The following is a 13,711-nucleotide window of genomic DNA, read 5'->3' on the forward strand; positions in this document are numbered from 1 at the left end:
AACTAGATAATATTCTATTTAAGCTAAAGTCACTAGAAAAATATAATCTTTTAGTCCTACTCCCTCTCAATATGTAGTGCTTAGAGAGTGAAAGGAAATATGAGTGTTTCCTTTCTAAGAATAACAGACAAAACTGACTTATTTTATTCAGTACAGTGTCATAAAAATAACTATTTAAATCAATATGAATTGCTAATGATGTCACCTTTTAAGATGAATCTGCTACTCTGAGGATGTCTAAATAGAGAGGATAATATAAAACAATTTTGCCAAAAATCAGGAGGAATGGTAATGAGTTGTTTAGGAAAACTGAAACTATTTCTCCCTTTAATCCACAATTAAATTATGAGGCATCACTGAGTGGCAAATCATTTAACATCTACTTCTAAGTTTTCTAAGTTTTTAAAATCTAGGTCAATGGACGAGATGATCTATAAAGTACTTTTCTAAGAGTATATGATTACATACTTCTTCCCTAATGCCTACATAAAACAGAAACTCAGTAAGAAAGTGTGATATATTTTTCAGGTCACAAGAATACTGGAAACATTACTATATTGATCCAAGTCCATTAACCTTTTAAAATATTTTAAACCTGGCAAAGAACATTTTAAATTGCAACTTACCTGCTTGTTCTCTCCAAATTACTGAAGATGTAAACACACACACACAAAATAAAAATTAAAAAAAATAAAAAACCAAAAATAAAAGGAAGAAAGAAAGAAAAGAATTGATAGCATTTGGCTTCATTGATGAATCCCTGTGTGAAGCACCAATTTCAATTAGTTCTTCATTCCTATATGACTTTATTTCCTCTTAAAAAGGTACTCTGAGCAAACCCAGGGAGCTAAGAGGCGAGAAAGGTACTATATACAATTATTGAAAGGCATATTAAAGCTGGTACCTAAGCAGGGCAAAATACCAAAAATACTAAGAAATAATTTTCCTTTTTCTCTCCAATTATCTGTTCCCTTAAAAATTGTTGTTCAGCATTAAAGTTAAATGGAGTAGAAAAGTCGTTTACTTGTGAAAAATGTAAGATAACAGAAGATTATGTCCAAGTTTAGTGGATGTTAGCTATACATTCCATTATTAAATTAGCTCATCAAGTACCTTGGAAAAAAATGGGAAATTCGCCAATAAGTACACACAAATATTAAGAATAAGTTTTATTGTAAACATGTATATAAACACTAAATATTTGCTTGGATTTTCATTGAAAGTACATAGGTAATAGTAAATAAAATGTTTCCCTGAAGGCATATGTATACCATTTCATTAACCAACAAAATTGGAAGGGGAAATTAAAAATATATGGTTCTACTTCAACTCAATTCAACATTTATTAAGTATTTATTATATGCAGAGTACTGGAGGTAAGTGCTATAGGGGAGGAAGGCATTAAATAAGACAGTCTCTGTCCTCAAGAAGTTCACAGAATAGTAGATAAATAAGGTGTGTGTGTGTGTGTGTGTATAAAGATAACTATAATAATAATTATATTTAAGAGCTATGTGAGGTTCAAGGAGTGAAAAGTCAGAATGAATAGGGGAAACTAGAAATCTCCAGTACAAAATAACACCATTAATAATATCAGTAATGAACATCTAATATTTATTTAGTACTTTTAAGATTTGCAAAGCACTTTACATATATTCTGATCCTCAAGAACAATACTTAAAGATATTATTATTCCCATTTTACAGATAAGAAAATAGGTTAAGAAGTTAAATGATTTGCCAGCATCATATAAGCTAGCAAATATTTGAAGCAGAATCCAAGGCAAGCATTCTATCCACTATGCCAATAGTCTCAAAACTTTCCTTACTGCAAAAATTTCCTTTAAAGTACCCCCGACAGATTCTGCTGTGAGCCCTACCAGGTTCTATCTAAATACTTGCAGTGATAGGAAACTCACCAGAAGTCTTTAAGTAGCCTATTTAGTAATTTTTTTTTTTAAGTGAGTAGCATTAAAGATTTACCCAGGCACATCAGCATATTAAACAAAAGGATGTCCTGAAAAGTCACAAGTCCAGATGCTGAATGGCTGAGGAAACTGTCTAAGTAAAACTAAGCCTGAACTCCCCAATACCCATTAGCCTAAGCTAAGCCATCATCAGAATGATCTCTATGGTAGTCAGGTCCAGGGACAAAATTTCACATGTAGTTAACCTAATCATGTTAATCTAATTTACTGATAGTTTGCTGGTAGTATTTATTGGCCATATTTACTTCTATAAGCAGTATATAGGAAGACATCTTCAATCTCATCATTTCATTAACATCTCTTATATAGAATATTTCTCTTCTCTGACATTACCATAGCCCTGGTGTAGGCCCTCATCACCTTATGCCTAAAGTATTACAATAGACTGCTGGATGTCCTCCCTGGCTCAAGTATCTCCTCATTCCCTCCAAACTATCCTCCACTCAGTTTTTAGAGGCAGCTAGGTAGTACAGTGGATAGAGTACTGGACTTAGATTTAGGAAGACCTGAGTTCAAATGTGGCCTCAAACACTTATACTTTTGTGACCCTATTCAAATCACTTAACTTGTCTACCTGAGTTTTTTCATGTATTAAATGGATATAATAGAAACCACCTCTCAGTGTTGTTATGAGAATAAAATGAGTTAATATTTCACTATTATTAGCAGTAATAAATTAATATTCCTAAAGCACAGGTCTCACCATATCATTCCCCTATTTAATAAATTCCAGGGGCTCCCTATTACAAATATAAAATCCCCTGTCTTTTAAAGCCCTTCACAACTTGCCCCCTTCCTACCTTTCCAGTCTTCTTACATCTTAGTCCACCCCTCCTCCTGAAATATTTATCTGCAATGCAGTGATACCAACTTCTTGCTATTCCTAGCATAAGATATCCCACCCCCTGGGGCAGCTAGGTGGCACAGTGGATAGAGCACCGGCCCTGGATTCAGGAGGACCTGGGTTCAAATCCAGCCTCAGACCCTTGACACTTACTAGCTGTGAGACCCTGGGCAAGTCACTTAACCCCAACTGCCTCACCCCCCCCAAAAAAAGATATCCAGCCCCCCTACACCATGCATTTTCCCTGGATGTCTGCCACGCTTAGAACTCTTTTCTTTTTCACGACTCCTAATTTCTCTGGCTTCCTTCAAATATAAGTTAAAATTCCATCTTCTGTAAGAAGCCTTTCCTAGGCTTTCTTAATCATAGTGCTTTCCCTCTGAGAATACCCCCAAATTATCTTGCATTTATCTTGTTTGTTCATAATTATTTTTATGTTATCTCCTCCATTAGACCATTAGCTCCTTAAAAGCAGGGACTTTTTTCCCTTTCTTTATTTCCCTGGTGCTAAGCACCATGATTGACACGTTATAGGCATTTGATAAATGGTAGTTAACTGACTGACGTAGCTTTACAAATTTAATTAAGTGGATTTGTTCATTCCACATACATTTAAGTCTTTTTTAATAGTTGTCCTTTTTCTTTTTCATCCAAATTGGTTAATTTTTATGTCAAAAGAATTTTGTTCTTAAGAGCCTCCTATCAGGCTTACTGCCTAGAGAATTTCAGACCATGGAATTTTATGTATCCTTCTTCTGAAGCCTGAAAAGCACTCATTCAGTCAACTAGTATTTATAAAAGTTCCTACTATGTGCCAGGCGTTATTCTATGCATTTTACTCTTCCTAACTTTCTCCTTATCGTCTACAAACTCTGATATGGAGTGGTCACTTCCTCTCAAGGTTCCCATAATTTCTAATTTAGCAGCTTCTTTGTTGGTTATAATAATGTCAATATTCATTCACTTGACAATAATTTATCAAGTGCCTACTGTGTTCTAGGTAGCATGCCATACTGCATAAAGAATCAGGAAGACTTGGGTTCCAGCCCTGCTACTGACATAACCCTAGGAAAGAAATGTTACTTCTCAGTGTCCCCATGGAAGTCTCTAAGTTTCAGTTCATTTATAAATCTGTACTAGTGGACAAAATTTTCTTACCAGCACGATCTTTTGCAAATAAAATACTGGTTCAGAAGAACAAGAACAAAATTCCCCAAATATACACCTGACAGCAAGTACTATGTCAAGTACTAAGGATACAAAGAAAAACTACCTTTTCTACCTTCTAAGAGCTTATATTCTAAAAGAAAGAAACAACATATACATAGATAGGTAAGTTTAAAATATAGACTTGTCATGGGATATACAAACATAGCACAAGTCTATAGATCACTGGAAATTTCCATATTGAGAAAAAACTCAACTTAAAGAGTATTCATTAAATGCCTTCTACCTATCATTGTTGTTCTAATGACTAACTTTCATGACTAACTTTCCAATTTTGATGTCTATCTGCTATACTTGAGATAAAGTTGTGACCACTAACAGTTCTAAAGGATTTGTGAATTATAGCATGCTTTAATTATTTTTCATGATAGAACTACTAGATTGCTTTCTATCTTATCCATAATTAGTTATTTCTGCCAAAGACCTAATGCAAAATTGTGCTGAGCTATTATCTCTCAGAAGATTATGTGAAGTAAAGCAATAAAAATCTGTCCCCATATCCCATCAAAGATCTTGCCTTGCCAAGCCTCACCCTTGTATTCCTCTAACCATCTGCAACCTTCACTCCTGTTCATTTATTGCTGAATGAAACTAGAGAAAATCACTAAACTGTACTGACTGGATCCACTACAAATTTGTTATCTTAAAGGAGTCCTTACTGCAGCAAGGCAATCCTTTAATGCCTCCCAATCTATTCATTAATACACTCACTAACCCAGCTTTTTCATTCCTCCTGAAACCTCCTATGGCTTCCCCTTCCTGGGCTGGCCTTTCAGCTGAATATTTTGCCTCACAATTTACTGAAAAAATTGAAACCATTTTTTTAGAGTTCCCTCTTCTTCCCTCCTCCTATAAGATTCTACTACTATCTCTTCCTTCATCTCAGTCTCAAATAAAAAGTTTACCCTTCTCCTTAACAAGGTAAAACCCTCTACATACACAAGTAATTCCACTCTACCCCATCTTCTCTAGAAGATTTTTCCTTCTATCATCCCCATTTTCTCCCTAATCTTCAGTCTCTCACTCTCCAGTGGCTGCTTTTCTCCTGCCTACAAAGATGCTCATGTCTCCTATTCTCAAAAACACCTCACTTGATCCACCCATCCTTCTTATTTATGTTCCCGTGTTTCTCCTCCTTATCACAGCAAAACTGCTTAAAAAGAATCTGCAATCAGTGCCTCCACTTTCCTCTCACTCTCTTATGAACTCTATGCTATCTGGTTCTGATGTAATAATCCAACTGAAATTTTTCCCTCCGAAGTTACTAATGATTTCAATTGTAAATCTAAAGGTCTTTACTCAATTTTCATCTTTCTTAATCCCTTTGCAGTCTTTGACACCATCAATCATCTTCTGCTCTTTGATAATCTCTTCTCTTTAGATTTTGATGACACAGCTCTCCCCTACTTCTAATACCTTTCTTTTTTTTGTGGGGCAATGAGGGTTAAGTGACTTGCCCAGGGTCACACAGCTAGTAAGTGTCAAGTGTCTGAGGTCGGATTTGAACTCAGATCCTCCTGAATCCAGGGCCAATGCTTTATCCACTGTGCCACCTACCTGCCCCCTCTACTACCTTTCTAATAGCTCCTTCTCTATCTCTTACTAGATCTTTTACTAGCTCTCCAACCATATTGGCCTGCTAACCATAGCGTCATCTCAGGGATCTTCCCTGAGCCCTCTTCACCCTCTGTAGTATTTCATTTGGTGATCCCATCAGCTTCCATAGCATCAGCTATCATTTCTATGCAGATGACTCTGAGATATTCTTGTCTAGCCCTAACCTTTCTCCTGACTTCCAGTTTTACATCTCCAAATGCCTCCTAGAAATCTCAAACTAAATGCCTAGTAGATATTTAAAACCCAATATTTCCAGTCCTCCATTTTTCTTCTTCTTCTTCTTCTTCTTCTTCTTCTTCTTCTTCTTCTTCTTCTTCTTCTTCTTCTTCTTCTTCTTCTTCTTCTTCTTCTTCTTCTTCTTCTTCTTCTTCTTCTTCTGGCAATTGGGGTTAAATGAATTGCTCAGGATCACACAGCTAGTAAGTGTTAAGTGTCTGAGGCCAGATTTGAACTCAGGTCCTCCCGAATCCAGGGCCAGTACTCTATCCACTGTGCCACCTAGCTGCCCCTTAAAACCCAACATTTCCAAAACTGAACTCATTATCTTCCCTCCTACCAAAACGTGAGCTTTTCCTAGCCTCCTCATTCCTATCAAGAGTACTATTATTCACTCAGCCACCCACATTCACAAACTAGGCATCATTTATGATTCCTCACTATCTCTCATTCCCCATATCTGATCAGTTTTTAAGTTCTATCAATTCTATCTTCCTCACACCTCTTATTTATACTCACTTCTTTCCTCTAACACTTCAATTACCCTAGCCCTTTCCTGCCTTTCCAGTCTTCTTACATCTTACTCTCCACCCCATCTACAACACACTACAATATAGAGACACTGGCTTCCTTGTTTTTTATTACATGTGATGCTGCATCTCTTGACTTTAAGCATTTTTACTTGTCTCCTAAACCTAAAATTCTATCCTTCCTCATCTTTTCTCTTAGCTTCCCTGGCTTTCTTAATATTTAAGATAAAGACCCAACTTCTTTGAAGAAGCAATTCCAGTCCTCCTTAATATATAGATAGATAGACAGACAGGCAGGCATGGATGATAGATAGAGATAAACACATTGAAAAGCATGAATAAATACAGATATAGCTATCTACATCTATATATCAGTATCTACCATCTATCATATATATCTATATCTATCTATACATATATCTATACATATATCTATACATATATATATATATACATGCTCTTATTTGTACACAGTTGTTTGCATGCTGCAATATTTTTCTTCAAAGAAGGGTATGTGTCTCCTTCATGGTCTGAACAATCCATAATCTACATCTTAGCTATGTATGCTCAGAATAAAATGAATGAAAAATAAGGTTATTTAGATCTGAGGCTTAAATTCTCTCGAACAAAATTTCACTCAGAACTACCAAATTCGCTAAGTGACTGACCTAATGCCATTTCATATTAATTTCTAATTTTAAAGTTGAACTAAATTACAGGTTCATTAATACTTAGCCATAGAAGATGCACAGAAGAAATAAGACAAATATTTTAATCATAGAAGCTTTTTATTAGCCTAAATATTATTACTACAAAGAATATGACATGAGTGCTGTTTGGAAATCTGCCATATTTCTCAAAGTTAATCAAAAGCAATTGATTTTTTAAGTGAGGCAATTGGGGTTAAGTGACTTGTCCAGGGTCACATAGCTAGTAAGTGTTAAGTGTCTGAGGCCAGATTTGAACTCAGGTACTCCTGACTCCAGGGCCGGTGCTCTATCCACCGCGCCACCTAGCCACCCCCTAATCAAAAGCAATTTAAATGGTATGTGGATCCCATATTAAACATCAACATTCTGAAGATATGCTTTCAGAACAACAATCAAGTGAATCAAACTAAGGAATGACCAAGTAGTATTGTGTTAGTATACATCAGCAGAAGAATATGTGAAATTGCCATTTGTTAGCAAGTTGTCAAAATGTGTGCCTTCTTATGAAATCCACAAACCATGTGATTTCCTTGATGAAAAAGTGTGTGGTAATTTCTAATGTCTTTCACATGTCTACAAACTAAAGAAAACTATAATAAACTACAAAAATATGAGCCTTAGGAATATCAGAAGAGATTGATAAATATTATAGGTAAACAACTATCAGAGCAAAAGAGTTTTTCTTTTTTTTAATTAGATGGTTTCTGTATAAGCAAATCATAGGTCTTACAGTTCTAAGATCTTTCTTCATTTTTAGATACAGCAATGGATCTGTGATCTCAACAGGTGTACCCCTTCCTATCGTGCAGATCATAATCTATGCATGCTTTCTCATACTGTGCAATATTTATATCCTTTGATAAACTCTTGACAGAAGGTTCACATACAGTATTGATTACTTTACCTCTCTTGACATTATTAGGGGAACCAATGTATTATAGAGAGTGAGCATCTGCTTCCTCTTACTCTTGCTATATGATCAGGCCACCACTTTTCCCAAGCATACAATCATATCTTACTCAAGAAGTTCTTCAGTGTTCTGAAGATGAATGCAATCAAGACAATTCCATCCACAAATGGGAACAACAAGAATTAGCCATACATGGAGAATCCCTTTTCCTTCTGAACTCTTCACTAGACATCCTCCATGACATAGACAAATTGACTTGACTATTCTGAACATTCCACCACTCAGACCCTGTTACCCCTCTCCACATACCAGAAACCATAATGACCTTTCCAGGACATGCTCAAAGGCAGCATTAAGACCAGATGAACCAGAAGACTTGGAGTATTCTACTCCTCACCCTGCCATTATCAGAAGAACTGCTTCCATCACCTTCTGAGACTATCAATCATGAGCATAGCCTAGCATATCTTTCTGGATTTATCTATCTAAGATTAGGAAATTCAAATAACCTTCTTGATTCACAATCTCCATGAAAAGCAAGCTATGCATCCTACTCCAACAGCCTGATTTCCCAGACTTACTCCCATTCACTTCAATCCTGCTCTTCCCATGTACCACTCTAGTTCTACCACTCATCATGCCCCCTGGAATCCCTGTTTCTTAATTAACAAACTTCTTCAATTTAGACCTCTTCCTCTCACAATCTTTTATTTTTTCATGGTTTTTTTCAATTTACAAGAAGTTTTTTTTCCTCTGTCCTATGTCACAAATGTCCCAAACAAATCTATATAGTCAAGTGAGAAGACTGAAATCGATGCTGTATCATTTCCTTATTGATTCTATTTACAGTTAATTGATTTTTGTTCTGTAACTGCATAAGTCACAGATCTCTGTTTCTGAACTTAGTTCAGAATTCAGCTAGCCTAATAATGGGCTAAGTTCTCTTGCTATTCTAACCTTGCCTTAAGGAATTTAGCTACCCTTGGGGAATGCTGGTGAATAAGAGGGTATCTGGTCTTATATCCTTATACCACCAAGTTATCCTTCAAGGATGTCTGGTTTATTGTCCAAAAAACTAAGCTAAAGTTTAGAAACTAATTTCTCTCATAAAATATTGTAATTCTATGAGAATTGTCATCTCAGCATCAACTGCCTATCACTTTGCCAAAGAATGCCTATTAACTGACATACCTTCAGTTTCTGAGAAACTTCATGGTATATGTATATGTTCCTTGAAAAGCAGATTAGCTGATCTTGTCCCATCTTAGCCTAATCAAAGGCGGTCTTATCACATTCACAGGCATCTGTGAGTCTGTTCCTACTGTCCACTATCAATGACCTTGGGATATAGGTGGGTCTCATAAACCCATTAAAAAACATTCCTTCAAGATAAAATAGGGTGGTCTGGGTCCCAGTGTATGTAAACTCCTTTCCTTAACATAACCAATCATGATTCCTCATCTCTATTATGCTACTAATTCCATAACCAGTAATACATTTTCTGTCATGTTCTTTGTTCTATGCTTATAAAAAGGAGTTGCATCTCTAATTCTTTGCCTTTGGCTGGGAACTGAGGCAACCATTGATCCATCTTATTCTCATATTATCAGCCCTGCTAATAAAATGTTATCTTTCCCAGAGAAATGTGCCTTCCCCCAAAGACATTTCATCCCTGGCCACCATTTCTAGCACTGGTTGTAACCTAACACTGGTAGCCCCTAAAACATTGGTCTTGAAGGAGGAATTAGTATACTACATATTCCTCACTGCCACTATTACTAAATAACTTCTCTGATGTTTATTATATCTAATTTTATCATCCTATCCACATCACAATGGCAATTATCTAATATTTCCTAAGTCATTCTTTGTCCCTTCCTAAGGAATTCAGTTTCTAACTCAGTCTTCCTTTCTCAACTTCAATTCCTGCCTTTATACTAGGAGATTCAATATATAGGTTGATGTCCACTAAAACTCTTGAACTTCTCAATCCCTCAAACTCTTTAACTACCACCACTTACTCATCTATATCAACACGCCTATACATAGAGATGGTCACACCTTTAATATCGCCATTAACCACTTGTTCCACAACCAAAAACTTCATAATTCCTTTACATTCATTCATTCTTTACATAATTCATTCCATCTCCTTCCCTAGGATTAGATTTCCCTTCTCTCATCCTTTCCCATCTTCCCCTCAGCTGAGGATCTTGTCTTATACTTTTTTGAGAAAAACAATATAATTCACCATAAGCTCCTTCTCTTGCTACAACTTTTAAACTTTTTTATATTATTCCCCATATTCTACTCATTTACCTCAGTCTCTGACAAAGGGGTAATCCTTCTCCTTGTCAAGGTCAACATATATACTAGGTCCTACTCCCTCTTGTCTTCTCCAGTAGATTGTTCCCACCTTAATTCTCCTCACCTATCTTCAAGTTCTCTTCAATTACTGATTCTTTCCATGTTGCCTTTAAACACACCAAAGTTCCTCCCATCCTTAAAATCTCTTCATTAGACCCTAACATCCTTCTAGGCCACATGCAACATCTCTCCTCCATTTCTATGTCAAATTCCTAGAGGGGGAAAAACCCCCACAACCCTATATTTGTTTCCTTCACTTCCTCTCCCCTCACTCATTTCTTTATCTTTTGCAATACTCAACTTTTGGTCTCTCCAAAGTTAACAAATCTAATAAAGCTTTTGACACTGTTGATCACCCTCTCTTTTCTGGAAATTTTGTGTTTTCAAGACATCATCTATTCTCTCTATTTTTCTATATAACTTACCATTTTTTCTAAGTTTCTTTTGGTAAATCATTATCCATATCCAGCTCCTGAACTGTGCATATATGCTAAGGCTCTGGTTTTAGCTCTCTTCTCTTTTTTTCTACATTGTCTCTCTTGGTGACCTCAGTTACTCCCACAGGATCAGTTATCTCCACTATACAGGATGGCTCCCAGATCTTCATATTCAGTTTTGCTAATTCTCTTGAGCTCCAGTCCCACATTACCATATGTCTATCAGACATTTCAAACTGGATAATCCAGAGGATTCTCATACTCAACAAAACCAAAACAGAATTAATTTTCTTTTCCACTAAACCCATTCCTCTTCTGAACTTTCCCATTTCTACTGAGGACACTATCATCTTTCCAGTCACCCCAGATTCACAGTTTCTAAGTCATCATTAACTCCTCACTTTATTCCCCCATATCTATTTAGTTACCATGTCTTGTCTATTCTACCTTTACATCTCTTATCCTTTCCCCTTCTGTCCAATCACATAGTACCTAATTTAATTAAATCTATCATAACCTCAACCTCTTGTCTGGACTATTGCAATAGCCTTGTCTAAGGGAGTCAACAAGCTTTAAGTGCCTTTCCTCTCCAATCCATCCTCCACATGACCACGGTAATATTCCTAAAATACAGGTCTTATCAAGTCAGTCTCTTACTCAAGAAGCTTCAGTACCTCCCTATTGCCCTTTGATCAAACATAAACTCTTTGGGGCATTTATTTCAGCCTACATTCAAGTTTTGTTATATGTATGACTCCCCTTTCATCTTCTACAGTCAAGCCAAACTTGCTGCTCCTCACACATAACATTCCATCTCTGTTCTCTCTACCTTTGCACAAGTACTATCATATCTTAAATGTATTTTCTCCTCCCCTTCATTTTTATTGATGTCAACAGCTACCAGTGCCTTCCCCACACTCTATACCAAATTACCTTGCCTTGTTGTTTCCACCTCAAGGTAAGCTCCTTGAGGACAGGGACTGTTTTGTGTTTGCATTTTTATCCCCATTGCCTAGGGTCATATATGGTATACAGTAGTGCGTAATAAATGTTTATTGATTAAATGATTGGACTAAATCTATCCAGACTCTATCTATTTCAAGTTATCTTAGAAATCATAATTGAACTCACTTCTTTGGAAGTTTCATTTTTTTCACTTTTTCTTCAGCATGCTCATCTGATATTCCCACATGACAGCCTAAGGCCAACAAAGTCCTGGAAAACAAAATTATAAATAAATTATACCAATTTCAATTATATTTAGAAACATAGTACATAAAAGTTTATGGAAGTGAAATACAGGCTTCTAGAGTCATACAACAGTCATACAACTATACTTTCAGATAACTGAAAGGTTTCTCAATACATTTTAGGGCTATGTAACCAGTTGGTATCAGCTGTGGACCTTTGTTTTTCCCTTCTTCTAGATGGTTTTATTTCCTTTTAGAATATTTTTTCTGTCTCCTGTAACACATTCACTAAATTTTGTGTTCCTTTTTTTTCCCCAAAAAAAACTCTGAACAATGCAGAGGCTGGTCTTTCTATTTTGTTTTTAATAGGTAAACCAATTCAATTCAACAAAGTTTTATTAAGTATTTACAAAATACAAGGAACTAAAGACAAAAGAACAAAAGAAAAGTTCCTGTACTCAAATTTCTTAATTCTGTGTAACATGAAAACATAAATGCAAGCTGAATTAGGGACAGAAAGAGCAATAACAAGTTGAGATCAGGTAAAACTTTCCTAGGAAGTGGTACTTTAAGTAGTACCAAGTACCTACTTAGCACTGAAAGAAAGGCCAGAAGAGGTAGTTAAGAGAATGTTTTCCAGGCATGGGGGGAATAATTAATGAAATGGCACTGAGACAGGAGATGTGATGCCCATGAAAATTAGTCTCTCTTTATAATGTGCCACTATAGGGTACCAGTACCTTTCTTTGGGGTTGGATTTTTTTTTTTGGTGGGGGGAGGGGGGGCAATGAGGGTTAAGTGACTTGGCCAGGGTCACACAGCTAGTATCAAGTGCCTGAGGCTGGATTTCAGGTCCTCCTGAATCCAGGGCCAGTGCTTTGCCCACTGCACCACCTAGCTGCCCCTCAGTACCTTTCTTTGGAAATAGGAAATCAGTCAAATCTTGTAAGAAGGAATAGGAAAAAAACATAGTATTTTCATTTTTTTCCTGATTATTTTCCCATAATCTGTTTCCCTCCTATTGCCATCCCCATTCTGAAAGTATACAATTTATTATAATAATTTATTATAATACATTCTGATATGTTACCAAACTGGTTTTAAAAATACATTTTATGGATATATTTTGTTTTTACATCACCTAAATTTTCCCCTGTATCCCTTCACCTCACTCCCAAGACCTATCCCTCAACAATTTTTAAATGACCCTTTTTAAAGCAAAAAAAGTAATCAAAGGGGAAAAAATCAGCAAAACTAAATCAATATGTTGCTAAAATTGGAAAAAAATACAATGTTCCACACTTATGGAACCCAATTCTCCCTAACACATATCTTTGCAAAAGAGTAAAAGAAGATATCATGTGGACAAAGAATTGTTGTAATTTTGCAACATTCACTCAATTGTTTTGTAGTTGCTATTCTTTCTATTTACATTGATGTCATTATACATAGTGTTTTCTTTATTTTATTTATTTCACTTTGTCTTGGATTTGTGTAAATCTTTCCATGATTCTTGGTATTCATCATATTCATTGGTTTTTACAACACAATAATATTTAATTACATTCATGTACAACAACTTATTTTAATATTTCCCCAATTGATGGATATTTACTTTGTTTCTAAATCTTTGTTACCATAAAAAGGATTCCTATAAATATTTTGGTCTATATGGA

The 13,711-nt window shown here is 35.8% G+C and overlaps 1 protein-coding gene across 1 annotated transcript in view; it reads right to left on the reverse strand.

The window, feature by feature from the left end:
- Positions 1-13,711, reverse strand: part of RYR2 (ryanodine receptor 2) — a 758,695-nt gene that overhangs the window by 318,096 nt on the left and 426,888 nt on the right. Inside the window, 1 exon segment of the mRNA XM_044000528.1 lies at positions 11,977-12,060. Coding sequence (XP_043856463.1) covers positions 11,977-12,060 — 84 coding nt within the window.

The sequence above is a fragment of the Dromiciops gliroides genome, chromosome 4 (genome assembly GCF_019393635.1).
Source record: "Dromiciops gliroides isolate mDroGli1 chromosome 4, mDroGli1.pri, whole genome shotgun sequence".
Lineage (NCBI taxonomy): Eukaryota > Metazoa > Chordata > Mammalia > Microbiotheria > Microbiotheriidae > Dromiciops > Dromiciops gliroides.